Genomic DNA, 26,533 nt, shown 5'->3' with positions numbered 1-26,533 from the left:
TTATCTTACAATAACAAAAGTTATATACAAAAGAAATAACAAAAAGATACTAGCACTACTGCTCTGGTGGTCCGGAGGCACTTCCACTCTCTGTAGGTTCGGGACGTCGCCGGAGGCGGGCCGCGACCATGTCCACCGCCTCCTGGACCCCTTCTCGTGCGGCGGCCGCTGTCGCCCGGAGGGGTCCGACCAGGACGGGAGTCAGCTGGACGGCAGGATCATGGCTCCGGAAGCTGGTGAGGATGTACTCCGCCACCCCCGAGCAACTGCTCGTCCCTCTGTCTCCAGGAGGTCCTGTATGCCGGCCTCCACGTCTTGTAGCCGTCTGGCGGCGGAGTCCAACAAGCTGGAGTGCGGCGCCGGAGTGGTGAAGGAGCCTCCGGTACCCAGACGGGGTTGGCTCGAGTGCTTCCAGCAGAGGTTCACCGCGCCGACCCATCTTGTTAACCGGTCCGCGCTGGCGCCCCGCTCTGCCAAGAGCTCCTCCACTTGGTCTCCCTCTCCTGGAGCCTGCCTTCGCGCTCCTGGAGCCTCCGGTTCCCGGCTGCCAGCTCCTCCCCCACGGCCTCTTCCCGCTTCTGGAGCTCCTGCAGCCGGACCACCTCCTCTGCTTCTCGGGCGGCCAGCTCTTCTTCTTTCTTCGCTGCCGCGCCGCCCGATCCGCGAGGGCGGCCTGATGCGCCTCGGCCGTGGCAAACGCCTCCCTCGCCGCTATCAGCTCCCGGGCGGCCCGCTCCCTCTCCGCCGCCGCCTCTTTCTGCCTCTCCACGGCAATCAGCCCCTGGAGAGCCTCTGCTTCCCGCCGTGTGGCCGCCAACTCCCGCTGGCGCGCTGCCTCCCGGTCGCGCGCCTGCTCCAGCTCCTCCCGCAGGAGCTCGCGCCCCGCCACGAGTTTGGCGCGCTCCTCGGCGTAGCGGGCGGAGACAGAGTTGATGCGGCCCCCCAGGCGGACCTCCCAGTCGAAGAGCCGCTGGCGCTCCGCCTCCAGCTTCTCCCACTCCCGGCGCATGCCAGCCTCTAGCTCCTGTTGAGCTTGCTGGCATCTGGCTATGAGCCGGGGAGAGGGACCTCCGCTGTGCTCGGGAGGAGGCGCCTCCCAGCACTACTCCGGTTCCTCCTCCTCTGCCGGTGGCGGCGCTGCTGGCAACTTCGGCCACTCCGGTGCCGCCGCCTCTGTTGCCTCCGGTGCCGCGCTCTGTCGCCTCCGGTGCGGCCACCTCCGGTGCGCGGCCTCCACCGCTCCCTGCCTCTGGCGCTGCAGCCTCCACCGTGGCAGCGGCCCCCTCTGCTGCTGGCTCAGCAGGAGAGGGCCCGACTTCGACACCGACGCTGTCGCCGGCGCTCGGTCGTTGCAGGGACCTGGTGTCCTCCTCCCGGGGGGCGGCTTCAGGTTGTGGCGGTGAGGCTCTGGCTCCGGGCCACGGGTCCGGAGCTTCTGGAGCTGTCTCTGGTGAGGGCCCTGCTGGGGTCGGCGTCGGGCCTCCCGGCGCTGGCTGGGGGCCGGACCCCCAGTGGGAGCATCCGAAGCTGCGGCCTGTCGTATCACCTGAATGGTTGAGGACCAGAGGCCAGGAGAAATGAAAAACCTTGACAAAACCACTTACGGAAGTCGTACCACTCCCATCTGCCCCGGGCTGCGGGGGGGACCTTCCTCCCAGCTGAGGACCCCCCGGACCCTTGGTGGGTGTCCCTGGCCATCGAGTTTCTGGTGGCGGTGATGGGGGCAGTGGATTGGCCTCGGGCGGTGGTGGTGGCGTCGCCGGACGCCGTTCTGGTGGCGGTGGCGGAGGAGGCTGCGGAGGAGGTGTGTCCTCCGGACTCCTCTCCGGCTGCTGTGTGGCGCGGGTGGTGGAGCTCTGCTCTGCTCCTCTGCCCCCGTCTTCTGGCGTTTCGGCGCCGGTTCCCCGACCAAGGAACCGTCGCGCGCTGGAGCCTCCGGGACTTGCTCCCTTCGGTTGGCTGCGCCGCCGGTGCCGCCCCCTGAGCCTCGTCGCTCCTTTGGGCCGGGGCAGCCCCGCACTGTCTTTCTGCCGGTGCTCTGGCGCCGGCGCTTTCTCCTTTCCCTTTCCGCCGGGGGCCGGACCTCTGGGTCCCGGCTCCCCGGCACCTTCGCTGGGGCGTTGCTGGCGGTCCGGAGAGGCGCCAGGGATCTGGAGCCCGCGGTTGGGGTCCTCCCAGCTGCCGGACCGCCAGGCCACCCTCGTCCAGGGTCGGCATCGACGCCAGGACCGATGACCGCAGTGCCTGGTCCTCGCACAGGGCCTTCACCCCGCTCGGGAGGACCAGGGACTCCGGGACGAACGCCTCGCCGGTCATCGCCCGGACCGCGCCTCCAGCTCTCCCTGGTGAAGTCGCCGCCGGGCCCGCGCGCGATCCTGCAGCAGTCGTTTAGCCCCGTGTACACGTAGGCCATCCGGGACCGCTGCTGCAGGGGGGCGATTCGCCGCTTCAAGAAGTCGCCCAGCACCATCATGGAAGTCAGGCCGCTCCTCGCCAGCTTCTTGATCCGGTACAATACCGGGTCGAGCTCCGGTATTGTCGGCCTGGCCTTCCAGGTGCTCCGGTCGCTCTGGGGGCCCTCCGTTGGCAGCTCCAGGCGGTCGTGAGGCTCGTCAGCCATGACCCAGCCTCACGCCAGTCCTCCCACTTGGAGCTGGAGAAGGCGGCGATGTAGGAGCCCGCCATCCCGTGCCGGAGCTGGAGTAGTAGCGCCAATCTCGCCGCGCTTTCTTCCCGGTCCCGACAGGGAGTAGAAGTGTTTGAAAGATGGTGGTGCAGGGGCGCACCCCCACGAACATCTCCATGAAGTGGGCGAAGACCGCCGCGAGGAGGAACGGAGTGGGGGTGAGATGATGAAGTTGGAGGCCGAACTCCTCCAGGAGCAGGAGGAAGAAGGAGGAGATCGGAGGAACCAACCCGCACATAATGTACGAATTAAAAAGGACAAACTCCCCGCGGCAAGGTCGCGGAGGGGAATCTCGCCGGCCCTGACCTCCCGGCGTTCGCCGGCGCGGTCCACCCCAGAAGGCGCCGCACCGCGTCCAGCTGATCCTGGGTCTGGAAGCGGCGCGGGAAAGGAAGTGAAGCCATGGAGATTATTGGGGGGGCGAAAGGAAAGAGGGGCTGAGCGCAAGGAAGCCGATCGCGAGAAGGGATGCGGAGACGAAGGGGCGCTACGGCGTCTGTTGTTGGCAAAGAGCGAAAAGGTAGCCGTTCCCTTCGGCGCATACCTTTTATGCAAAAGGCTGCTCCCACCTTGGCGTCCTGCGGCGACCGAGGAGAAGACGAGCGGTCGCCAGCGCCGCCTTCCCCTTCCCTCACACTATGACCAGTGGGCTCGGGCCCACCAGTCATTGGCGTGGGTGCTGGAGGTCGTGGGAAGGGCGGAATCCGAACCGCCCGAGCCGCGCGGCGGGCTCGAATAAGACAAGAATCTGAACCGTCTGACGCGCACGGTGCGCGCGGAGGGCGGGCCCCTCGGGGATCCCGCTACGGGCGAAAGGACACCTATGCCCTTGCCCGGCGGGAACGAGCTGTCCACCCGGCGCGATGCTGGGATTTGGCCCCACCTGCGGGTTCATCCCTCTCCCAAGGTGGGCCCGGGGGCCTCTGTCGGTACATACAGATAGGGGTACCTCCCGCTAGGGTATCCAGGCCTTCGGATTCCCATAATCTATACTCCCCCTCGCCTCTGGGTCACGTGGCATACGGCCTCCGGGCCTGACAGCTGGGGCCACGGCCTCCGGACCCTCCCCCGAGCTCCATGAGGCCCGGGGCCTCTGCACACCCAGGTGAGGGGGAGAGCTCACGGGTAGCCCCTGCGGACCCGGCCTCCCCTGGGAGGTCCGGGGCCGCCACGTGTGATGGCCGGACCATCACAGACCAGCCCGTTCCAACCGGTCTCGGCGGCCCCGGGCCCCCCTTTCCCTGATTAGGGGTCCGGCGCCACCACGTGTTGCCCAGCGGGAGGAGCGGGGCTGGCCCCGCCGCGTGCCTGCGGCCTGAGGCCCCTTACGGGTCGCCTCCTCACCTACCCGCATTCAATGCGGTAGCTGAGTCAGGCGCGCCAAAGTCAAAAGGTGCGGCCTGCCACTGACACACGGGGCAGGTAAGCTGACACCGCGGTAAGCCCGCCCGTTCTGAAGGCGGCGCGTCGTATCACCGCGCACAGTACGCGGACTGTGTGCAGTCCCGTCACGGCGCTGCGCGCGTGATGATGGCCTGTAATAGGTGGGCCAAGGCGTGCGCTGTAACAGTGCGCGCGCCACAGGACAGCCCCGTCTCGCCCTCTGACCGAAGGTCCCATCCCAACAGTAACAGCACGGCTTCACTGTTGGGTAACGCTGACGCCGGACACTGTACAAGATAAGGCTGTACACGGCCATATCCTGGCTGTAGATACGCACATCAACTTCTCGATAGAGAGGACTACGGAGAGGAGCTGGAGTTGAAGATCTCTATGACTCTCGTAGAACAGGCTCCTGTAAGCCGGACCCACATGTCGGGGACCCGCTCAGTGTAAGCACTCCCCTTGGACTATAAAAGGGAGAGTGCACTCGTTAGAACACATCGAATATCCAAGGTGGCACACACACAAGCTTATGCTGCTTTCCATTCAGGCTCACGCTGCCAATACTAACACCAAAGTGGACGTAGGGTATTACGCTCCGGCGGCCCGAACCACTCTAAATCTTCGTGTCCTTCCTGCGTTCATCTGTCCACCGATCGAGCGCTCCTAAGCCTCCTCCAAACCCATCCTTAACTAGGATTAGGCGGGTGCTTTCCGCCACCCGGCTGGAGAATTCCTCCGACACATAGTCTATGGGACTAACAAGTTTGTAAGCTCAAATTTATAGAATTTTTAGGTTCTATGGATGGAGTCCAATCTATATACAAAATGGTCCAAATCGTATCAAGATGTCCAAGTTGCAGTGAAAATGCAGAGATGGTTTGAACAAGGTTCAGCACGATTACATGCGTCGGTTAAACCAACCGACAGCATGAACTTAAATGACAGCAGCATCGGTTGAACCGATGCTATAAAAATGGAGGCGTCGGTGCAATAAGGAGGTGACATGGCAACCAAGTGAAGAAATAACAGCACCGGTTAAACCGATGGTGCAAAAGAAGGCGTCGGGGCAAGCGTGCTGTGGTTACTCATTACGCATTTTTTTCGTTCCAGAAGGGTTTCCAAGCAAAGTCTTTAGCATAGGTTAAACCGACGGTCGTCAGTGCATTGCGTCGATAAAATGATGTCAGCAGAGGATAGCAGTTGGAGTTTAATGGCTAGTTGGCAGGCTGAGCGTGACCGGTTAAACCGACGATGGCGACCGGTTTAACCAACGCTTTATGCTTTTTAGGGAAAAAGCATGTAATGGTTAGGAGTGGATCTCTAGCCTATATATAAAGCCTCACCTCGTATCATTTGAGGTTGCTGGAGTTTGTGAGAAGCGACCCACACTCTGAAAAAATTCTCCAAGCCACGCAAGAGCTCATTGATCACATCCTTAGTTTTAGCATAAGCTTTGTGAGGTGTAGTGCTAGGCTACCTCTAGTTAGAGTGAGAGTGCAAGATGCAGTTGCCTTGTGTGCCGATTCTTGAGTGAACCAAAACTTGTATCTCGGTGCGCCGGCCTCTTGGAGTCTTGATGGCTCGCCGGCAAGTCATCGACTCTCTGACTTGGTGCGGAGCGGCGACGACGACTTCGTGCGGGAGACGTAGAGACCCCCTTCCTTCATGGAGAAACTCCTTAGTGGAGACGGTATCGAGGTAACCGGGGACTTGACGAGAGCCTTGGTGGCTAAACCTTGGTGGCAAGTCGAGTCAAAAAGCGTCCCGAAAAAGACTCGGTCACCGGAAAGCAATACTCTTAGTGAGTGCTTCAACAACGTGGACTAGAGGTGGCCTTATGCCTACCGATACTACGGGATAAATTTTTGTGTCGAGAGTTTGGTTCCCCTCATCTCCTTCTTTTAATATTCCGTATTTCTTATTGCAATCTTACGTGACTTTACATTCTTAGTGTAGTATCTTGCTAGCATTAGTTATAGGTTGCAAAACTCTTTGGGATGAGATTTTCACGCTAGTTGAACTCTAGTTGCACATCTAGATTATATTTTTGTGCTAACTAGTTTGAGACATAGGTTAAAGTTTTAGAATTGTCTAATTCACCCCCTCCCCTTCTTAGACTACAAGCACCGATTTTTTTCACGTGCAATAGCACGGGCTAATAACTTTAACAGAGGTAAGTGTTCATTCATGGATATAAATTTAGAGCACGCGACAATGTTATAAAATCTTGGACATTGCAGATAATGCATAGTTTAGGCAATTCTTAAAAAGTACTTCAACAACACTCTTGGGCCAGGTGACTTGTCACTTCTCACTTTTACACTTGTCAGTCGGCGTTAAATCCATCGGGGCAGGTGACTTGTCAGTCGACATGCACTTATAATTACATTATCGATCTTTTTAGGAATACATTACCGATCTTCTTAAGAATTCAGTTGTCTCTTTGACGTATGTTCATCACTGGGTACATCAGGTTCCTTTCTTTTACGTGTTGTTGCAGGTTCGGCGGACAGTTCAAGGTTTGGTTCATTGGGGAATTCATGGTTGTGCTCATAGATGTACATTGCAGACAGCATGTTGGGTTCAGTGTCATTGGGCTGCAAAAACTTGGTTGCACAACATCCTGTTGAGTTTCTGTGAAGGCATCTGTAGTATGACCTGAAATGTTGCAGACTTTGTATTAGATACCTGAAAATGTCATCACATTTATTGAGGACTTGTACATACAGTATAAAATCGTAACAGAAAAAGTATTTAATATTAGGATGATAATGCAAATTAAGATATTTCTCAGCAAGTACTTCAAATTTTGATAACCATGACAAAAATGATATGGTCTCCGGCTAGATTTGTTAAGGACAAGTATTTTCTAATTTTACAAATGAAGAAAAAAATGCTTGCGAGTTTTACCTATCATGGTATAGCAATTTTGCATTTGCTTACAAGCTTTAATTGCTTGTCAGATGTTGGAACCGTAGGTAGAGGTTCTGTTGTTAAACTATGCTTGCTGCACTGACTATTTACCTATCTAGCTCTTCTTTTCTGCTGTTTCAGTTTTAGCTGTGCTTGTCCAATCTATTTGGAAGGTTGAATCGTGAAATACTGTTCGTTCCTTGGGAACGAAATGTGGACTTATAATAATAATGATCTATAGTTAACTAATAAAATGCTTTCATATGGAAGTGTTCATGGCTCCCATGTAGTTCAGTATTTACTCTATAAATATTATATTTTTACCTTACAAGATTGGACGCAAATATATTCTTTTCTCCATGCTTTTCCCACTTCCAACTGTCAACTTGGAGATCTGTATATGTTGCAGTTTTTAGCACCATAGACCGCCTTGTAGGACTATTCCTGTATATGACGAAACAATTAACAGAAATAGTTTACTGCATTATTCCTAGAAAAGTAGAAAACGGAGATCAACAATTCAATGATAACAATATTGCTTCCATTTCAGAATCCAGTGCACAATTTTTCCTTTTTTTTTTGCCAAACTATGAATGTAATTCCATTGCCTGCTCAATTATTCCTCTTTATCTTTAACTTCTGTTACGTCTCTAATTCCCTACAGTAGTACAATAATATCATGGTTGTTTTTGTATTGCATAGGTGGTAATATGCCAAGCGCCCACAACAGGAACAGCCACCTTTCTCCCTGAGTTAGTTGAAGTTTGAGATAAGGAAGTATGAGATAAAACACAGATTGGATTTTTCACATATTTTTCTACTATAATTGGGATGCACGCATAACATCATCTTATTAGGTAGAAACAGCTTCAATGGTGTCACACATTGACAATCAGAACTGATATTCCCTTTCAGTGTTGTTGATCCTACAACGAAGAAAAGGAACTCTAAGCTGTACTACCAAGTGTCAATATGACTAGTGCATCATCATGCTTTATGAAAGGAACCACACATATTTTGAGTCTTTATTGGCATGTAAGCAGGGGCATGAAAATACGCTGGCCTCCTAAGAAATATAACAATATGAATTACTGCCCTACAGTTAAATGGCATGTCAAATAGTAAAAGAAAATAAACGACATAATGGATCTAAGTGATTGAAAGGGAATCCATCTACCTTCCACCATCCACCTTTTTTCTGTGATGATCTTCCAGTGAACTTCCAACCAAATCAAGTTTTGGGCACCTCACAACTCTTGAATCCGAAACAGATAAGGAATATGCATACATTGATGACAACTCTTTGCAGTCACTAATTTCCAACTTCTTCAACGTTGTCAGTTGATGGGGGAAACTAATAGACCGAATCTTATTGAATCCTTCGATCTTCAGTGACTCAAGTGATGGAAGTTCTGAGAAGGATGGTACTTGACTACTGCAATGTACTGACAGATGCACTAGAGAACGAAGGGGAGGTAAATTTCTGAGTCTTGGGCATCTACTGATGGAAAGACGGCAAATCCGTGGAAAATCCCCTTCACTTGTGCCAACCCAAAATTGCAAATCATACATCTCCCATAAAGTGAGGACCTCCAGCGATGGGTATCTTGGAGGACGTTCTTCTTCAGTGGCCAAAGAACTACTCCCAATTTCAAAGCTTTCTATAGAATTCATTCTCTGTATAAAGAGAGATTTAAGAGATGGCAGATCACCAAGGTATGGAAGCTTACTACAGCCATAACAGTTATCAAGTGTTACTGAGACGAGCTTGCTAAGGTAAGAGTCCTGCATCCACAAAGGAAACAGATTTCCAGGATAATTTTGAACGACAAGCTTTTGAAGGTTGCTGTTGGGTTGAAGATTTTGAAGAATATTATTAGCAATTTCTTGGCATAAACCATCATCTATGTCTTCGTCGTTGTAATACCACTCCAATGTCAAAGATTCTAAGAAGTTCTTGCCAAGTATATTTGCTTCTTTGGCATCATCAGCAGTCTTAATATTCTCAAGCCCTGTTACATGGACATGTCCCCTTAGTCCATTCAGATTCTTGAACTCTGCAATTGAACATTGCGACAAATTATTCCCAATGTTGAATTCTGTCAATGTTTGGAGATCAGTCAACTGTCCGATACCATGAGGCATGCCAACTTTAATATTGCCAGGTTCTTTCTGCACATCAAGATGTCGAAGCTTTGTCAAATTACTTGTGTTTTCTGGTAAGTCAGTAAGGTGGCAACAATCCTTGAGTTCCAATGTCTGCAGAGTGCCTACCTGTCCTATTTCAAACGGAAGGCCCTTGATCTTTGTGCTGTTGAGAGCCAAGAGTCTCAAGTGTTTCATGTTCCCAATAGAACGTGGCAACTCTAGTATATCTGTATAACTCAAATTTAGTGCCCTTAACAATCCAAATTTCATATAAAGATCATCTGAAGGCAAAATTCTCACAACTGGGAAGGATCCTCTAATAACTAAGAAAGACTGCAGATTTCTTGCTTCTTTAGCCAGTGCGACTGTCTTAAAATCTGAGAGAACAAGCGATAGGTGGCAAATGTTTTCAGCCAAGCTGCAGAATGGTTCCTCAGATCTCAAGCATTCGTTCTTTGAAACAGAGGTTGCCAGATCATGAAACAGTTCATGCATAACATACTCATCGTCCTGATCAATACGAAAAGGACAACGCTGAAAAAATGATCTGCAGACCAACTCATCAAAATAATGCAACCCAGTATCTTCTGGTTGATTACCTTCTTCAGGAAGGACAAAACCTTGAGATATCCATAACCGGATGATGTGATGCTTGACAAATATATGATGTTTGGGAAACAAGGAACAGAACCTGAAGCACTGCTGTAGGTGTGATGGCAAAAGATCATAACAGAGTCGCAATGCTGGTAAAGTACGATGGACGAACATATAAATTTCATAACCAAGTTCAGAATGACACAACAATCCACTTAGGGCTTTGATGCACAATGGGTTGCCACCAGATTTCTCTACGACTTTCCAGCCAATGCTTTCTAACTGAGGGTAACTATTCATATCCAAACCACCGAGTGCATGTTCCTTGAAAATCATGAAGCATTCTTCTTTGGATACAGGACTCAAGTAAAAAGTTTGCATTGCTCCGATCAGCTTAGCGATGTCACTGCTCTTAGTGGTTACAATGAGAGCACTTCCTTTTGCACACACACTTAGTAGTTTCCTTACATCACCCCAGAAATAATGGCTTTCGACATCAGAATCATCCAGTACAAGTAAGAGCCTTTTCCCACTAAGTTCTTCCATTACAATTTCTTCAAGAACACTGATTGGGGCATTACTACAATATGCACAAGTAGTGAACTCTGCTATTTTCTCCAACAGTCCCCTTTTATCGCACATATACACCCATATTCTCAAGTTGAAGGCATCCAGAATCATTTGATCATTGTAAATTCGATGGACCAGCTCAGTCTTGCCCATGCCACTTTCACCAACTATGCAAATAGAAGTGACTATCTGGTCACTAGTAATATCACCCTCATCAGAACCATCAGACAGTAACATGTCAATAATACCTAGCTCGTAACACCTATATGAATGCAAAGAACCAACCTGTGACAAAAAAGGATGAATCTTAAAACGTCAATATTGTTGAAAAAATCAACTGATTTTTAACAAGAACTTGTCAGATAACTAAAGAAATTGGTAACCTTTGGGTTGCACTGGGGGTGGAACTGGCTCCTCTTCCACCACCTTGACCACTGCAGGTAGATGTCAATAAATAGGAAGGAACGAGGAAAACTTTGATATTCGGTAACCGGTGACAGAGTTAGGCACTTCAAATTAGCAAGACTGCGGAGGTACTTGACATCCAGGTCTAATCCAGAGCATCTTGATAAATTCAAGTACTTCAATTCTTGAAGGCTACCAACTGCTCGTGGAAGCTTCTTTAATTTAGTGCAGTCTGATAGGTTCAGAATCTCTAAATGGTCAAAATTGACAAAAGAATCAGGTAAGACCTCAAGGCTCGAACAGCCCGACAAATCAAACAATCTGAGCATAGAAAGCAGACAAAGTGACACCGGAAGATTCTTTAGTTTGTGGCAACACGAAAGAAGAAGAATCTGCAGGTTCTGCAAGGTTCCTAGTGACGCCGGCAACGTGTGAAGGGAATAACAGCAAGAGAGGTCCAGTGCAACAAGATTCTTAAGAGTGGCGAGGGAAGCAGGAAGCTGTGCAAGCCCACTGCAACCTGAGAGATCCAAAATTAGCAGATTGTTCATGGCTTTGGGCAACGAGTATATAGGTTCAGCCATCTGTGCTGGTATTCTCCGTGTGGTGAACCTAGTTACCTTGTTGTGACCAGAGCATGCCAGATCATCAAAAGCAAGCACTGGAAGTGCCCGTGCATCCTTTGCATCCTCAGCACTAGCTCTGCCCGCAACGCCATGTACACCACGAGCCAAGAGCCTACATTTCTGAAGCACTGCAACAATCGATCCATGGCTTCCATGCATCCTGCCATCCGATCTTGACAGATTGCGAGCGTCCACGGCAGAAGCAAATCCCAGTGAGCAAGTGGATGTTGTTCTGTTGGAAAAACTCCGTGTGAAGTTGAAGGTCGTCTTGTGGTTTCTCTCCCTGAACCCAAGCATTCGCAGAATCATCACGTAGTACACTTCTTGGAGACGTTGAAGGGCATCCGAGGCTACCGAAACCGCGTTCTCTTTACCGTCGTCTTCACCGTGCGTAGATGCTCGAGCGACATCCAATGCTGGAGGATCCAAGAGCAAGCCGGAGCTGGATCCATCCTCGTGCGTCACTTCAGATTGTTCAGAACCTGAGCGGTTAAGATACGGATGACACGGCACAGATAACGGATGATACGGCACAGATTTTTTCTTTCGCGGTGGTGCCGGACCTGGACCCTGCAAGAACCCAGCTGAAACCTTACGCTGCAACGCCATGTCCGCCAATTCCTCCTGCTTCGCTGCCTCCATGGCCGCCAATTCCTCCTGATTGTATATGGTTGCAACGCCTACCCCAGATCCTGCTCGCTTTGTTCCTCAGCTTACAACTGGTCTTGGGGCAGGGGCTCTCGATGGAACAGGGTGGTTAGCTAATCCGTGCGCGCTTCTGCGAAGAGAGGGAGGGGCCTTTGAGCCGGTCGACATGGGGATACTGATCTGATGCTGATCAAAGGGAGAGGGAAAGGGTTAGCACTGACCTGGGGAGGACCCATCCGTGGCGGGCAGCTGCCGCCGTCGCATGCTAGAGCAGCTGCGTCGTCCGGCCACCTGATACACGGCCAGCCTACGAGGCAGCCTGCGGTGGTGGGGCGGAAGGAAGGAGAGAACCGGCTAGGCTGGATCGGGATAGAGGAGGGTGCCGAGTTGCCTTGCTACTTTGCTACCGGCAGAGAGGCGCGAGTGGAGGACGGGCATGCTGGCTCTTGACGGGGTCAGAGTCGGACCTTGCGTTGCTGAGAAGCCATTTCTGCTGCTGCTGCTGCTATTATTATTATTATTATTATTATTATTATTATTATTATTATTATTATTATTATTATTGTTATTGTTGTTATTGTTGTTGTTGTTGTTGTTGTTGTTATCGTCGTCGTCGTCGTCGTCGTCGGTAACGATGAGTTTTCCTACACGTATAGTATGTCGAATACGTTGTTTTGTAGCTGTCAGTCGACTCACGTGTAGTCAGGCAAAAGTTTCTCAGCAAAAAAATTGAAAAAATCGATAATTGCGTTTATTGGTGATTACCGGTTTGATAAAAATTTCTCGATAACTTTAAATCCGTACACACCTCTTCCCTCCTAGTCCATATATCTTCTCATTTCTATGCACTATGATGTCTTATATTTCATATTAGATTGTTTGGAGACAATCTAGACTATTTTGTGTATAGTTTGAGAAAAAAATCCTGATAAATTTTCGAGAAATCCGATAAACGCATTTGTCGGTAAGTGAAAGGACCTCAGAATGCCTAGAGGAGGGTGAATAGGCTAACCTGCAACTTTAAAATATTTTTTAAATAGTTAGTAACTCAAATGTCCGGATACTCCGCATATATGTCCGGATATTTCGGACTCGAGGTCCGGAGTTTCTGGATATTATATCCGGAATATCCAGATATGAAAGTTCAAAGATAAATAATAAAGTACAAAGTACAGGTGTAGGAAATTTAGATCGAGTAAATTTGCAAGTACAGAAGAGTTTCTTCTAAGTGTTTTTCACAAGCTGATTCTAGTTAGAAGCTAGCAAATAAGTAGATCAAGCTCAAACCTAACAAGTTAGTCTCACAAGCAAATAGATAAAAACTTAAGTAAAAAGCACACGGAGAGACAGAGATTTATTTCCCGAAATTTGCTCGCAAAGGAGCTACGCCTCTGTTGAGAAAGAGTTTAAAAGACGGTGTTCAAGAACTCCTATGCTGCTCACCTAAGGGGCGAGACTAATACTTAAACCCAAGGTTACTTGCTATGAGTTCCTCCAAGAGAAAAGATAATTACAAGCTTCCTGTGATGCTCACAACTTCAGCTGAGTATTCACGAGCACGTCTAGCCGTCTAGGAGCTCAAAGCTTAAAGAGTAACAACCTTAACTCCACCGGCTTGACGAAGACTAAGTGCTCAAAAGGATGGAATGACAGTTCACTGGCACGAATTTCTTCTCTTGCAACGCTCTCACTTGAATCTCTTAACAAAATCTCTCAAGAAAGGAAGAGAGGGAGTGAGAGAGCTCTTGGAAGGCTTGTGAGGCTATTCAGCTCGAAAAATGGACAAGAGAGGTATGGCTAAAGGGGTACGGGGATATTTCACTCCAAAAACTAGACGTTGATGAAAGGGTATCCGGATACTCCGCGTATATATCCAGATATTCCGGATATTGTTCACGGATATTCCGGACTGAGACCCGGAGACTCCACCGTTCGTGAAAGGGTATCCGGATACTCCGGGTATATGTCCAGATACTCCGGATATTGTTCTCGGATATTCCGGGCAGAGACCTGGAGACTCCGGTTTCGGCAGAGACACTCTTAAAATATCACTTTGAAGTGGGTTTTTTTGGCTCATAAGTATTTTGTATAGGTTCTCTTGAGCACTAGTTTTAAGTCCAAATCTGCAGATAAAGTCTCTCTTGATAGTACGGGGTTCCTGTACTCAAAATCAAAACAAAAGTCTACTCTTCGAGTGAATTTCAACCACCGCTTTTTCATTTCATTTCGAGGGGTCGTACTTTATCATATATTTTGCTTGTTCAATTTTAGCACCTACACACATGCTAGAAAATGAGATTAAATGTACATATGTTTTGTCATCTAAACACCAAAATCCACTTAGGGTCCTAGATATCTTTCAGTAAGCTCCATTTTTTCCTTACCGATAAAGTTAACCCTGCATGTAGATAGGGGTGGTAAAGTGCCTTAAAATTTGACTTAGATAATTTAAGGATCAGGCTCTAATCTTATAAAATTTTGAGCTAAAAATATATAAAAGCCAAGTTGGATTGTGAAGAGGCCACCATGGTTACGATCCGTTACCACCCCTACATGTAGCATCGTGTTAATGAACATCGGGAGGAATCCAATGCAACTGTATGTGTGTAATGACTGATTGATTTAATTAGTGTGTGCTATAGACACACGGCGAGGCTAAAATGTAACAAGATGCATTCTCTTTATAAAATGCACCCAACTTGCAGTTGCAATCGAGAGACTACACCGATTGCAACTGCGAGAATAGACCGATTGCAACTGGACGGAACTGACTGTAACTGAGCGCGAATGGGACGTCTGGACACGATCTAGTTAGCAACTGTAGTATCCAATTGCAAAAGAAGATATATTCTTTTTCTGTTGTATTTGTTCCATCATCTGCATCCCCCAATACACACATAACATATTTTTTTTCTGTTGTATTTGTTCCATCATCTGCATCCCGATGACTTGTAACAGGTATGTTCTATGTATGCATACATCTGTAAAATCTTTTTTAATTAAATTATTTTACATATATTTTTATGATCATCTACGCTAATTTAATTTGTCCAGATTTATTTGCTAAACAAAATTGAGTGTTGGCCACCAAGAATCTAATGATGAAAAATTGATAATGCAAGCAGCTGGTCTATCGGCTAATTAATTATTTTGCATGTTTTTCCATTCGTTTCATTTACAACTATCAATAGGTGATTGATTGCAAAATTGATCATGGAAGAAACTAATTAATTGATTCATACGGTATCCTTTCAATTGTATTTTAATTTGTTGTTGCAGTTATGATGACCTATATTTAAATGTTTTTTATGATTTTCGATTGGTGTGTATCATATCATCAAATAATTTCTTTAAATTTTTCCTTAAATCTAAATTTGAGAATTAATGATTCATTCATAGTTAAAAAAGTTTAGAAATAATTGATTAAAATGTTATTTGGTCCAATTGAATACGAAACTTCTACTTAATTGATAAGATATTTTAGGTGTTGCAAATTTTCTTGTTATTAAAATAAAACATTCAAAATTTGTTAATTTTCTATAAATGTAATTTTTTTATTTATTATACAGGCACGTATATCTCCACTAGTTAGGAAGAAATGAAGAAAAGTACTTGAATGTGATGAGAAGCGAATAAAATGCCGAGGTATGGTTTAGCAAAACCAAAACCAAAAGCAAGGGTGAAACTACAGTAAGGTCCAATAACCACCGGTAAATTCCTTTACATTACAGTTGTTATATACAAAAATAACCTTATAAGAAAATAAGATTACTCCGCGGTCCCAACACCTCAAATCTCGAGCTTCGCCTTTGTCAAAACTATTTGCATCTACGCTTACATAGACAAGATATTACAGATACGTTGCAGTGATCAACGATCAACAATCTCGTGGTACATACAACCCCAAACACTTACATTCTCCTGATTGTGCTTTTAGTGCTCCAGCTTACTATGCTTATTTATTCCCTTCCTGTCATACATTTTGGATCTTTCATGCTTATTCAATCTTCCTCAATACCTGTGAAATTGCATTGTTCATTTGCGACTCTAACACAAGCGAACAAATTGCATTGTGCCTGCACTACAAAAATTACAGCAGTTATTGTGGCAACTTATATGCGAAAGTAGATTTCTCTACTCTTTTTTTCCTCAATTGCATATATCACCCGACTTTTAGTTAGATCCACTGGTACTGAGGTGCCTATAAGCTTCTCTTCGGCTGGGCTGACCTCTTCTTACTACTCTATAGCAAGACCACACCTGACCGGATTCGAAACTGGGGCGCTTGCTCAAGAGGGGTAGCAGTTAAGCATTCCTCAACAATGGATAAGGAGCACGAGTCTGCTGGTGGATTCCCTATCAGATAACGCGGGGAATGGGAGCGCCTTTGCAGCCGATCTGCCTGTGACAATGGGCTGAGGTGATCAAGTGAATGGATAAAGCTCATGGGCCTGATTTTTCTAGTCATTTTGATAAATACTAAGAGGTAGCTTAAGAAAAAAAATGTAAATACACTTAGTGGGCATGACTCTTGTTTAAATGCTATAGATTTGACGGTGTTAGACTGAAGTGAAAGTTCTTGCAAGTGGATAAATAAACCCCTAAAAGGTTTAAATGGATTTTGTAATTTTAAATCATATATTATATTTGATTCCACACAAGTAATGCAAATTGCACTTGTGGTATAAAAAACCACACTTTTTGCCTAGTAAATTTGTAGGTGACTACTACCAAAAATGAGAAACCATCACAAAAGGATAAAATAGCAGTTTAAATTAGTAGAAATCTAATGTCTAGATCTTTCACGATATCATTTAATTTCAATCTGAAATTGGTATGTTAGTTAAATTTGTCTAACTTATGGCATGTAGGTTTATTTATCTCCACCAATTAAATATATACCATGATGTGCTTGCAAGAATAACCATTACATATAGAACATGAGACAATAATTAAATATACATTTCTATGCGCTAATGGTAGCACATCTATACATAGCATAAATCTATATCTTTGTAAATATATATATCTAATTTGTGTCATCTAACTTTTCTTGCATCCACTTACTAAATGCATATAAATATATCCAACAGATACAAGGATAACATCTCCAGGCACTAATCGCTAGGCTACAAGAAATCCTACCGCTATATCTTTTCCTCATGTTTTCTATTGAATAAAACCACAGCAGTTCAACTTAGGAACATATTACAGATACGTTGCAGTGATCAAGATCAACAATCTCTTAGACATACAACCCCAAACACTCTCCTGATTTGTGTTGTTAGTGCTCTAGCTTACTATGCTTATTTATTCCCTTTCTATTCTACATTTTGTGTTTTCTTTTTGTTTATTCAATCTTCCACAACACCTGCGAAATGGCATTGTTCATATGAGTTGTGCGACTCTTAACACAAGCGAGAAAATTACATTGTGCCTACATTACAAAGAATTACAGCAGCTATAATGACAATTTATATATGAAAGTACACTTTTTGGTTAGATCCACCTACTAAATGCATAGACAATTAGATATCCAATAAATACAAGTAAGCACTAACTAGGCTACAAGAAATCCTGCCCCTAGATCTTTGCTCATGTTTTCTGTCAAATAAAACCACATCAGGTGTCAACCTGGGACACACGCCGTGTATGTCTAGCCGTTCTACACCCCCTTCCCTCTGGCGTTCTGGCGGAAAGGCGCGCCCGCCACGCGGCCCCCACCGCCCCTGTCGCGCTCCACTGCCCTCCAGAACCAGATCCCCGCCGTTTGCTTCCCCCGCCGCACGAATCTCTTCACGCTCTCGCGGAGGAAACGTTGCCACCTCCGGCCGCTTCCTTTTCCACCGGACTGGAGCGGCGAGGGACACGAGGCGTAGCAAGCGGAAGGGGGGAAATCGAAGCTTCGTCGGAGAACCCGCCCGAGTGCGCCGTCGGTTGGTTTCCGGGCTGTGTCGCTAATTGCTGCGGGTTCTTGGGAAATTTTGGGGGCTTTTCGTTTGGTGTTTGGAGATGCTTGGATTCAAGGTTCTTTCTTTTCTGGCTGGTTTTCTATTCGTTTCTGGATGCTTGGATTGGGGAACTGAGCGGAATGGAGGTTCGCGAACGGGTGGTTTCTCGTTTCCCCGCTACTTTCTTGGCTGGTGGTTGGTCTTTGCTTATGTGGTTATTTTCAGCGATTTTCTTGAAATTCCTTTCAGAAAACTTGGACGGAGATCGTGGGCTTTTACTTGATTATACGAGGTACGAGCAGGAGCAAGGGGTAGTTCTTGCTAGCCCAAATTGAAGTTAAGAGTCGATTTCTTGGTTGCTCTGTTGATGGGAACTGAACCGGTGGCATTTTAATTGATTTTGTTTAAATCACCTCCAAAAAATTTAGACGGATCATGAATTGTTTCTGGCAGCAATGGGGTTAATTGCCTATCTTTTCTGGAAAAGAATCAATTTATTGGGGTTTTCTTGGTTCATGGGAAATGAACTAACACTAACAGTGGTCTCCTACCGTTATTGTCGTGAAGGGAATTGATCAGGGGGCTTGTATGAATCTAGTAGGATTTTTCTCTCTTTTGAACTTTCTTGTTGGGCGTCAAACAGTTGCTGGACAATAACTGTACAGATGACACAATTTTCTTACATTTTGCTGGCTGGCAACTTTGCATTGATGCATAACGCCTAATCCACATTTTCAAAGGTTTTCTGATGGATGGTGATGAAGCGAAGGAATCAGCTCTGGATTGTGCATCCAGTGCAGTCACTACTATGTGTCTTGATGCCTCTTGTGAGCATGAATCAACACAATCGGACAAGAAGCAGCACAAGAGGAAGAGGGCCTTCTCTGAATTGGATATTGTGGATAAAGAATTTGTATCTGCTGAATGGCAGCGAGAACTTGATGCATTGTATGAGTATTACAGGGAGGTTTCTGGTCATCATGTGAATCCAGAGGAGCTTGAGTGCTTGACAGGCGACTCGATTATAGCATGCTTGCTGGAGGAGAGCAGTCTTCCCTGTGCAAAGTTAACAGATAAAATCTACAAAAGGTTGAAACTGCAAGATGGCGTCACTGTCTCTTCAGTGCGCAACTCGGTGCTCAACGTTGGTAGGAGATCTTCGTATGGAATTTGTGCTATAGATGTCGATGAGCTGGAGGACGAGTCTGATTCAAGCCTTTGGTGTTGGGAGGTAATAATCTAAGACACATTACTATTCTTTTTCATGTCTAGATCTCCTTCATCATATGGCCATACTTAAGCTTTCTTTATCTATTATATGACCATGGGACAGACACAAGATTTGGCATTGTTACCCTCGCATCTATGTAATGGTTTAAGCATTCGACGGACAGCTCGGAAGCTTATCCATGAAAGGATTCTGGCTCTTTCAGGTATGATAATTTTTCTACTCCCCAAGTTTCTCCTCAAAAGGACAAAATTATAAGCTGTTAATGTTGATGGGACTGTAGTACAGGAGATATTATAACAATTCTGTCAAAGGTTTTGTCCTTTTGAGGAGAAACTAATGCAATTCTACTGTATTATTGGGACTGTAGTACAGGAGATATTATATAACACATTGGACTGCATTAGTTCCAAAAAAAGAAGGAAAAAACCTTTGACAGGGAAAACCAAATATGCAGTGGATCCAGTGGTGGGTATACATCAAGTCTGCAAACTATATTATTCGACTAATTTGAAAAAGTCTGTACATAACAGAGGGCTATAGTTTTGATTTTCTTATCTTGGAACAGTTGCTTCAAACTCATGAAAACTTGCTGCTTGATCAATTCTACTGGTTTCCATTACTTGACAGGGGGCTTTGGCCAAATGGCCAGTACATTGATTCCAATTTTGATGATTGCTAGTTGACACGTACCTTGCCATGCTTCTCTGTCCTGTTTGAAGTTTATTTTTTTTTAATCCTGGCTTATAGTATAGCACTTTTTTTTCTGGAAAAAAAGGGATCATCATGTTATACCATTTTGTTGGCATGGTATTACCCTTTTGCCCTCTTTCTTACACAAATTTCATCTTTCGGTAGTGTACTCTATTGGTATTTGTTCAATTGTAGTTATATTGTGGTAGTAAGTGTAGCAGTGTACTCTCAGCACTTCATCTTTCGGTTTTTGGTGAATCTTTGTTTTGATTCTTTGTATTTTGCATCCTTAGTGTACCAACTACCGGGAAGAAAACTAGTTTGGATATTTGTGGAACTAGGTTTTATATAAGCATAGTTTCGGAAGCTACTATTGGTCATTGGCGTCTTTCTACTCCCTAACATTTCTTGTTCAATTCACAATTGTCAAAGTATATGTGAAATAGACTGTAGTTCGATGACTTGTTGCAACTTTAACACTCTGTTACGAATTTGTGATTTAATTTTGATGGGATGTTATCATTGTAATAACTCCTGGACATTTCTACTTATTGTTCTTGCCCTACAATAGTACAGCATGAGTTTTGAATATGTTGTATTTATGATGGTGAATCATAGATGTGCAAAGGGATGCTGAATGTTTTCTCTGTATTTTATCTTACAGGCAAGCTGGCTGCCAAAGACGCCCCTAATACTCATAGCAACCAGGACTCTCATTCAGTAAATGCTGTGGAAGTGCCAAATCTGAATGAGATTTGCTCTTTCGTTGAGAAGTCAAAACAAAAGAATGATGCTGACATGTACTTATCTTACTTCAGCTAAATATCTTAATTTTTTTTAACTACTTACTGGATCTTGCTTTTACCTGTAGAACTAAAATGCACAGCAAAACAAAAGCACAAGAGTTACAAGCTACCATGAAAGCCGTGAAGGAACAGCAAATGATGGCGAGGCAGATTGAAAATGAGGAAAAGAAGAAAGTAAGTTCTTTCGTAATACAAAAAATCTTCTTTTTCAGTGTTTTATCTAATGTTGCAATTACTGATAAATTCTTTGGAAAAATGATAAAGAAAATCTATATTGTCCATATATCTGATGGTGCTATATTACTGGTTTACATAGGCCATGGTTTTCTTCCAGTGAAATAGTTCTTTTGCCTAAAATAGCTTGTAATGCTCAGTGATATTTCAAATATTTTTATCGACTGATTTTTATTACCTGGTGGTTTAAAATTTTATGGAGGTTATTTTGAAGCTGAGACTTGATTGGAAACTGGTTGGGTCTTACTGAAAGTTGATTAAAACATGCTTATTTATTTCTTATCTCATTAGACGTCAAAACTTTTGTTTCTATTTCTTTGTCCTTTCGTACGTGAAGCTTGGCCTCATTGTAAGTTGCATCTTTAAGGATCTAGTACTGGAAGTATATCTAATCATTTTATTAGATGTTTAAAATAAAATATTAGAACCAATTAAACGATAAATTGAACTTCTGAAATATTTCAGCTTGTACATTACAAGTTAAAATTGTAGATAATAGCTGGAACATTGATTTACCGTTGCTTCGTGCTGGCTTTTCACCAAAAAAAAAGCAAGGTAACTTTCCAATCACAAGCATGATGCCTAGAGTAGTTATTAGATTCTGTATTGTGCATTTAAATACTGTTTTCCAATCAAGATCGAAATGCTGAGCTTGGATTAGTCGTTGCAATAAAGAGTGCTGTTGTAAAGTAATCCCTGCATTGATGTTGCTGTACTGTAATAGATAGTAATGACTTCCTTAATATCTGTAGTAATGCGACCCAGGTTAGATGCTAGTTTCCTATTGGGGAAGGTTATACTAAATTGGCATATGTGTTGGGTAATCATTGCTGTGTCTGTTATTCTAAATAACTTTTATGACATTACAGGATAGGGAACTTAAACATATGAAAGAAAAAGCTAAGAGGGAAGCAAAACGTATCGAGAGAGACAATAAGCAGCTAAAGAAGCATCAGGAAGAAGCAGAGAGGGCAAAGAAGAGGAAAGAGAAGGAAGAGGCTGAGTTGAAAAGGAAGGCTTCCACTAAAAAGCAAGCAAACTTCATGGAATGTCTTTTCATAAAAAAGCCGAATAGCATCATGAAAAATTCTAGTAGTCACCACTTGGAGAAGACTGCATGTTCGAAATCATCAGGATCTATTGAAGAACTTTCCGTTGCAGCTACATCAGCAATGGACTGTACATTATCTCAAGCAAATCATTTGAGAGTGGAGGAATTCTGGGAGTAAGTTATAATTTTTTGCTCTGCATCTATTTGAAGTTTTCAGTTAATAATATATGATAGCATACAATAAGATTGCTATTTGGCAATTTATCCTATGAAAAATCTTTTGATGTTAACCACTAAGATGACCGTACAATCAGGTTGCAAGCTTGTATATCCAATCAATATGAATTTTTTTTGCCCTACATTTTCATTATATTCTAGTTAAAAAGGTTAAAATGCAAGTCACGATTAGAATGATGTGTTGATGGGGAGAGTAGACAGATCATCTCAGCATCATTGAAGATTGCCAACTTTATTTGACTTTACAATGCAGGGCACATGTTTCTAGATGGAGAAAACTCTCTCAACATAACAGATTGCACCATTGGGGTGTTAGGAGAAGTCCTAATGTTCAGTTGTTTCCTGAGCTAAAGCTACAGAAGTCATCTGCAACTGCACATTCTGATAATATATCGACTCCAACAAAAGAGCACTCATCTCGGGAGAGCACAGGAAGCCTTGATTTCAACAAACTTCTTGATGAACTGAAAACGCCATCTCATGATAAGAATATCCCTTTTAGAACTGCTCAGAATAGCATATCATCTTCAGTTCTTTTTGTGAAGAAGCTTTTGCAGTTTGATAGAAGCTTTAGGCCAGCATATTACGGTACCTGGAGAAAGAAGAGGTATGCTCCAGATATTATGTATGATTACATAGATTTCTCTATATGGATTTTTTCTTCTGTTTATTTAAAATTAAAAATTTTGCTTAGAGGATAGCATAGTTGAATTCAACTAGTGTTTTTTTGTTCATGCCATGCATAAAAGATAGTATTTTCATATAAGATCGGCTCTACAGTTCTACAGTTAGTGCAAGGCAACCCTTTCAGAGGGATCCAGAACTCAATTACGATGTTGATAGTGATGAAGAATGGGAAGAGGTACTTTCTCCTTTTTCCATTTTATCTGCTTTGGAGAAGAATTCTAAGTATATATAGTCTTGATGCAGGAGGATCCTGGTGAAAGATTATCTGATTCTGAGGAAGAAGATAAGACTAAGAATGAACATGATTCCATGATTGATGTGGAAGAGGAAACTGAGAACAGTTTTGTAGTGCCTAATGATTATCTTTCAGAGGATGAGGTATATCTTCCTTAAAGCCACCTCTCTAACCTTCTGAGCACGTCGATTTCATCTTTCTATTACATGTTGCATTTTACTTGTTTTGATAGGTGGGCAACATACTTAGGATATATGTGTTGCTAATAGGGGCCCTTAATTATGATAATAAAAATAAAACTCAAATAACATATCGATGCAGTGGCCACAGATGATTGGAAACATGGGTTATTACTTGACTCTGAATTTGGAAGTAATAAGTTATTTTACAGTTGGTAAATGTTGCCATTCCATGTGTGGGATGCTGCTCTTAGGCTCCCTTTGGTTCCGATTCTCCTAATCGATTCGCGTCACCGAAGTTGAAATCCGAACCAAAGGGCTCCATCCATCGAAGTGATTCCTAGAAATCTACCGATTCCTGCAGTTCAATTTGGAATCGGGTGCCACCCCAGATTTTTACCGATTCCACCACCTATTTACCCGCCTGCCACTGGTAAAGTGCGTACCGTTTTGTTTCTATTTCTTCCGCCTCCCTGTTTCTTCCCCACGAGGCCATCTTCCCCACCGATGCTCCGATCCAAAAACTCGCACTGTGAGCAAGACAAGGAGGGGGCGACTCCTTCCCCGGCGCTTCGGCGGCTCGGGGCGACACCTTCCCCGGCGTCTCGGCGGCTCAGGGCGACTCCTTCCCCGGCGTCCAGGAGGCGGGCTCGGGGCGACTCCTTCCCCGGCGAGCGATAGCGACGGGGGACAGATTAGTAGGTGCTCGCTGCTGTCGACGAGGTAGCCGGTGCCGTCGCACCCGAGGACGCTGGTCACGGCGGCATCCCGCGCACCCGTGAGCTCGTTGCCAGCCCAGCAAGGTCTCCCTCATCCTCCGATCCCCGTCGTCGCCTGCCTGCCTCGCTCCCCTCCTGCCGCGCGCGCCCGAGGAGCTGCCCCCTTCCCGACTGGGTCGAGCGAGGAGAAGCCGTCGGGTCGTCCGGCCTCAAAATCGAGCGGGGAGGAGCGGGCCCCCATCTCCGGCGCGCGCCCCCATCTCCGGCGACCCCGGCCGACGGCCTCCTTGCCGTGCGGGAAGAAGATAAGGCTAGGAAGAAGTACGGGAAGGGAATAGAAAAGGAAAGGGGAAAAAAGAGAAAAAGAGAAGGAAAAAATATAAGAGAGAAGAAAGGAAAATTGATGTCTATTTATATGTTATATATAATTTTTAGAATGAAATACAAAAAGATGATAATTATAAAATTGAATAAATTAGTATATATATTAAATATTGATAAACTTGAAAAATTCCTCTCTAAAACGGTCATCTACAGGTCCATGTGATTAATTAGAATATAAACGTTCTTACACGGCCTCAGGGGCATAACAGTTATTTCTTACAGAAATCCACAGTTGACAGTTGATTCAGCCAAGCAGCTTTCAGCTTTCCGACAGCTGATTCCACACAGCAGCTTTCCTACAGCTGATTCCAGAAATCAGATTTTCAGGAATCCACAGCTGAACCAAACACACCCTTAGTGTCTTGTAGGATTTCTTTAGAACACTTTTAACATGGGAAATGCTAACTTAAGATTACACCGCAATAAATTGTCATGCGAAAATCGTGTTGTTCTTTGTTCCTGTCATTGCGTGATTCCTTCTTCAGAGCCTTCTTTTCTTCTATGTAGGGCGTGCAATATGAGCCTATATGTGTCAAATTTGATGAAACCTGCAGCATGCTGAGCAACCCTGGGGTTACAGTTGAGCAGAAATTTCTTCATAGTGCCACTGAAGATGCTCTCAGGATAGACAGGCCTTTAGTCATATCCAACCTAGATCATGGGAAACTTGACCTGCTGAAAGCTGAAGATATCACTGCAGAGAGACTCTGTTTGCAAGCTCTTTGTATGAAGAAATACCGCAACGGCCCCATCATTGATGTGCCTATGGTTGTTAAAGTGACAATGGAAGATCCAGCATTTTGCCGATCAAATAAAAAGAGCCCTAGAACACCTGTATCATCCAAATCCATTTCAGATTCGGACATGCCTGAATTTGTAAGTTTCTGGGAGACATTTATATGGCACTATTTTCTGGAGTGTAAGATTTCTTATTAAATCATGCTGTTATGCAGGCCAAACTAGTTACATCATGCTCTCAAGGGATGGGCAAATTGGTGGAGGTATTACATGAGAGATTTCCATGTGTCTCTAGGACGCAACTGAAGAACAAAGTTCGGGAGATAGCTGAGTTTATCCATAACCGCTGGCAGGTCTTTCGCATTTTTGCACAAAACTTTCTCTGAACCTGTGTAGCCATATTTTCTTAATATCAAATAAGAGTATGAATTTGAACAGGTTAAGAAAGATATCTTGGATCAGTACATTATATGTATCTCTCCAGGTACTCAAGTTATACTTTACTTTCACTGCTAGATTTTGTAAGTGATACTTTTTCTGCTTTAGAAACGTGATATAGTGTTGCTATGAAACAATTAAGTAAGATATCTGATATATCAGCCCCCGGTCCCCAGTATAATTGATGTTGTGGTGTTTAAATCAAGCTTTCTGACACAGAGGCCAGATGAAGTGATATGAATCTTGTTTGTTAATGGATAAATGCTTGACAACTTACTCTAGTCAGCAAAATTAGCTCTTGTTTTATCCAGCACTGTTACATGTTCTGCTTCCTGCAGTGATAAAATCATGTCGTGCTTTCTGTTACAGATAAAGTTGGAAGCCACAAATGTGCAGGGCCGCACTCCTCCCAACAGTGCGTGTCACCCGATGAACCAGGAAGGACAGGCGAATCTGCTCCCCATTCCGCCCTGAAATCCGAAGTGAGCAGACGACAAATCGGTGCCAAAGGTTCCAGTGGCAGCGCACTGCATACTGATCCTTGATAATTGAGGTTACCGTACCAAGGCTGTCGCTGGCCGTAAGGAAGGTTTTGGTAGCACAGCGCATGTATATGCTCGTTATTAGGTTAGGTTATACAAAGTATAGATATGTTCAGTACACAGAATCCCATATACTAGCAAGTAGGCGCTGTAGCGTGTGCTGTGTAACCGAGGGCCTGTTTGGATGAATGGGATGAATGGGAAAGAGAAAGAGAAAGTGCAAAATTTTTGCTCTTTTGCACTTTTTTTGCACTTTTGGATCCAAACACCCTAAAGTGCAAAAGGGCAAATGCTACCGTAATTTTGCTAATTATGGATTAATTAGGCTTAATAGATTCATCTCGTCATTTAGTCCTCATCTATGTAATTAGTTTTTTAATTAAACTATATTTAATACTTCTAATTAGCGTCCAAATATCTGATGTGACAGGAGTA

At 45.0% G+C, this 26,533-nt stretch overlaps 2 protein-coding genes across 6 annotated transcripts; one reads left to right on the top strand and one right to left on the bottom strand.

Annotated features, from left to right (window-relative positions):
• Positions 1-6,289: 6,289 nt before the first annotated feature.
• LOC112882474 (putative disease resistance protein RGA3) lies at positions 6,290-12,380 on the bottom strand. 2 transcript variants are annotated; one of them, XM_025947542.1, is made up of 5 exons: positions 12,198-12,380; positions 10,681-12,106; positions 8,163-10,582; positions 7,310-7,429; positions 6,290-6,730 (listed from the first exon to the last, which is right to left on the bottom strand). In XM_025947542.1, the coding sequence occupies exons 2-5, from the start codon at positions 11,968-11,970 to the stop codon at positions 6,496-6,498; spliced, it is 4,065 nt and encodes a 1,354-aa protein (XP_025803327.1). In that variant the 5' UTR covers positions 11,971-12,106; positions 12,198-12,380; the 3' UTR covers positions 6,290-6,495. The 2 variants fall into 2 exon arrangements, with proteins under 2 accessions (XP_025803327.1, XP_025803328.1); XM_025947543.1 differs by lacking the exon at positions 12,198-12,380 and having other exon boundaries at positions 10,681-11,222; positions 11,323-11,488.
• Positions 12,381-17,747: 5,367 nt separating this feature from the next.
• LOC112881743 (chromatin assembly factor 1 subunit FSM-like) lies at positions 17,748-26,336 on the top strand. Of its 4 annotated transcripts, XM_025946583.1 has the most exons (14): positions 17,807-17,912; positions 18,177-18,219; positions 18,668-19,158; positions 19,261-19,360; positions 20,513-20,648; positions 20,720-20,828; positions 21,758-22,113; positions 22,430-22,783; positions 22,957-23,038; positions 23,107-23,241; positions 24,888-25,256; positions 25,334-25,471; positions 25,557-25,602; positions 25,926-26,336. In XM_025946583.1, exons 3-14 carry the CDS (start codon positions 18,676-18,678, stop codon positions 26,099-26,101), a joined length of 2,484 nt encoding a protein of 827 aa, XP_025802368.1. In that variant the 5' UTR covers positions 17,807-17,912; positions 18,177-18,219; positions 18,668-18,675; the 3' UTR covers positions 26,102-26,336. The 4 variants fall into 4 exon arrangements, with proteins under 4 accessions (XP_025802367.1, XP_025802371.1, XP_025802368.1 ...); XM_025946582.1 differs by lacking the exon at positions 18,177-18,219 and having other exon boundaries at positions 17,748-17,912; XM_025946584.1 differs by lacking the exon at positions 18,177-18,219 and having other exon boundaries at positions 17,822-17,901.
• The last annotated feature ends 197 nt before the right edge of the window (positions 26,337-26,533 follow it).

This window comes from Panicum hallii, chromosome 2, assembly GCF_002211085.1.
Source record: "Panicum hallii strain FIL2 chromosome 2, PHallii_v3.1, whole genome shotgun sequence".
In the NCBI taxonomy this organism is placed as follows: domain Eukaryota; kingdom Viridiplantae; phylum Streptophyta; class Magnoliopsida; order Poales; family Poaceae; genus Panicum; species Panicum hallii.
Note: the sequence above shows the minus strand (reverse complement) of the source record. Positions and strands in the feature narration are given on the sequence as shown.

Bases quoted from the DNA above. Each gene is read 5' to 3' on its own strand.
- LOC112882474 (XM_025947542.1), bottom strand. From the start codon at position 11,970: ATGGAGGCAGCGAAGCAGGAGGAATTGGCGGACATGGCGTTGCAGCGT. The intron at 7,430-8,162 runs GTAGATGGATTC...CGTCATATACAG, and splicing joins AAAAAGGTGGATGGTGGAAG to GAATAGTCCTACAAGGCGGT. The intron at 6,731-7,309 runs GTAAAAATATAA...GCAACATTTCAG, and splicing joins TTTGCGTCCAATCTTGTAAG to GTCATACTACAGATGCCTTC.
- LOC112881743 (XM_025946582.1), top strand. From the start codon at position 18,676: ATGGATGGTGATGAAGCGAAGGAATCAGCTCTGGATTGTGCATCCAGT. The intron at 19,159-19,260 runs GTAATAATCTAA...ACCATGGGACAG, and splicing joins CAAGCCTTTGGTGTTGGGAG to ACACAAGATTTGGCATTGTT. The intron at 23,242-24,887 runs GTATATCTTCCT...TCTTCTATGTAG, and splicing joins ATTATCTTTCAGAGGATGAG to GGCGTGCAATATGAGCCTAT.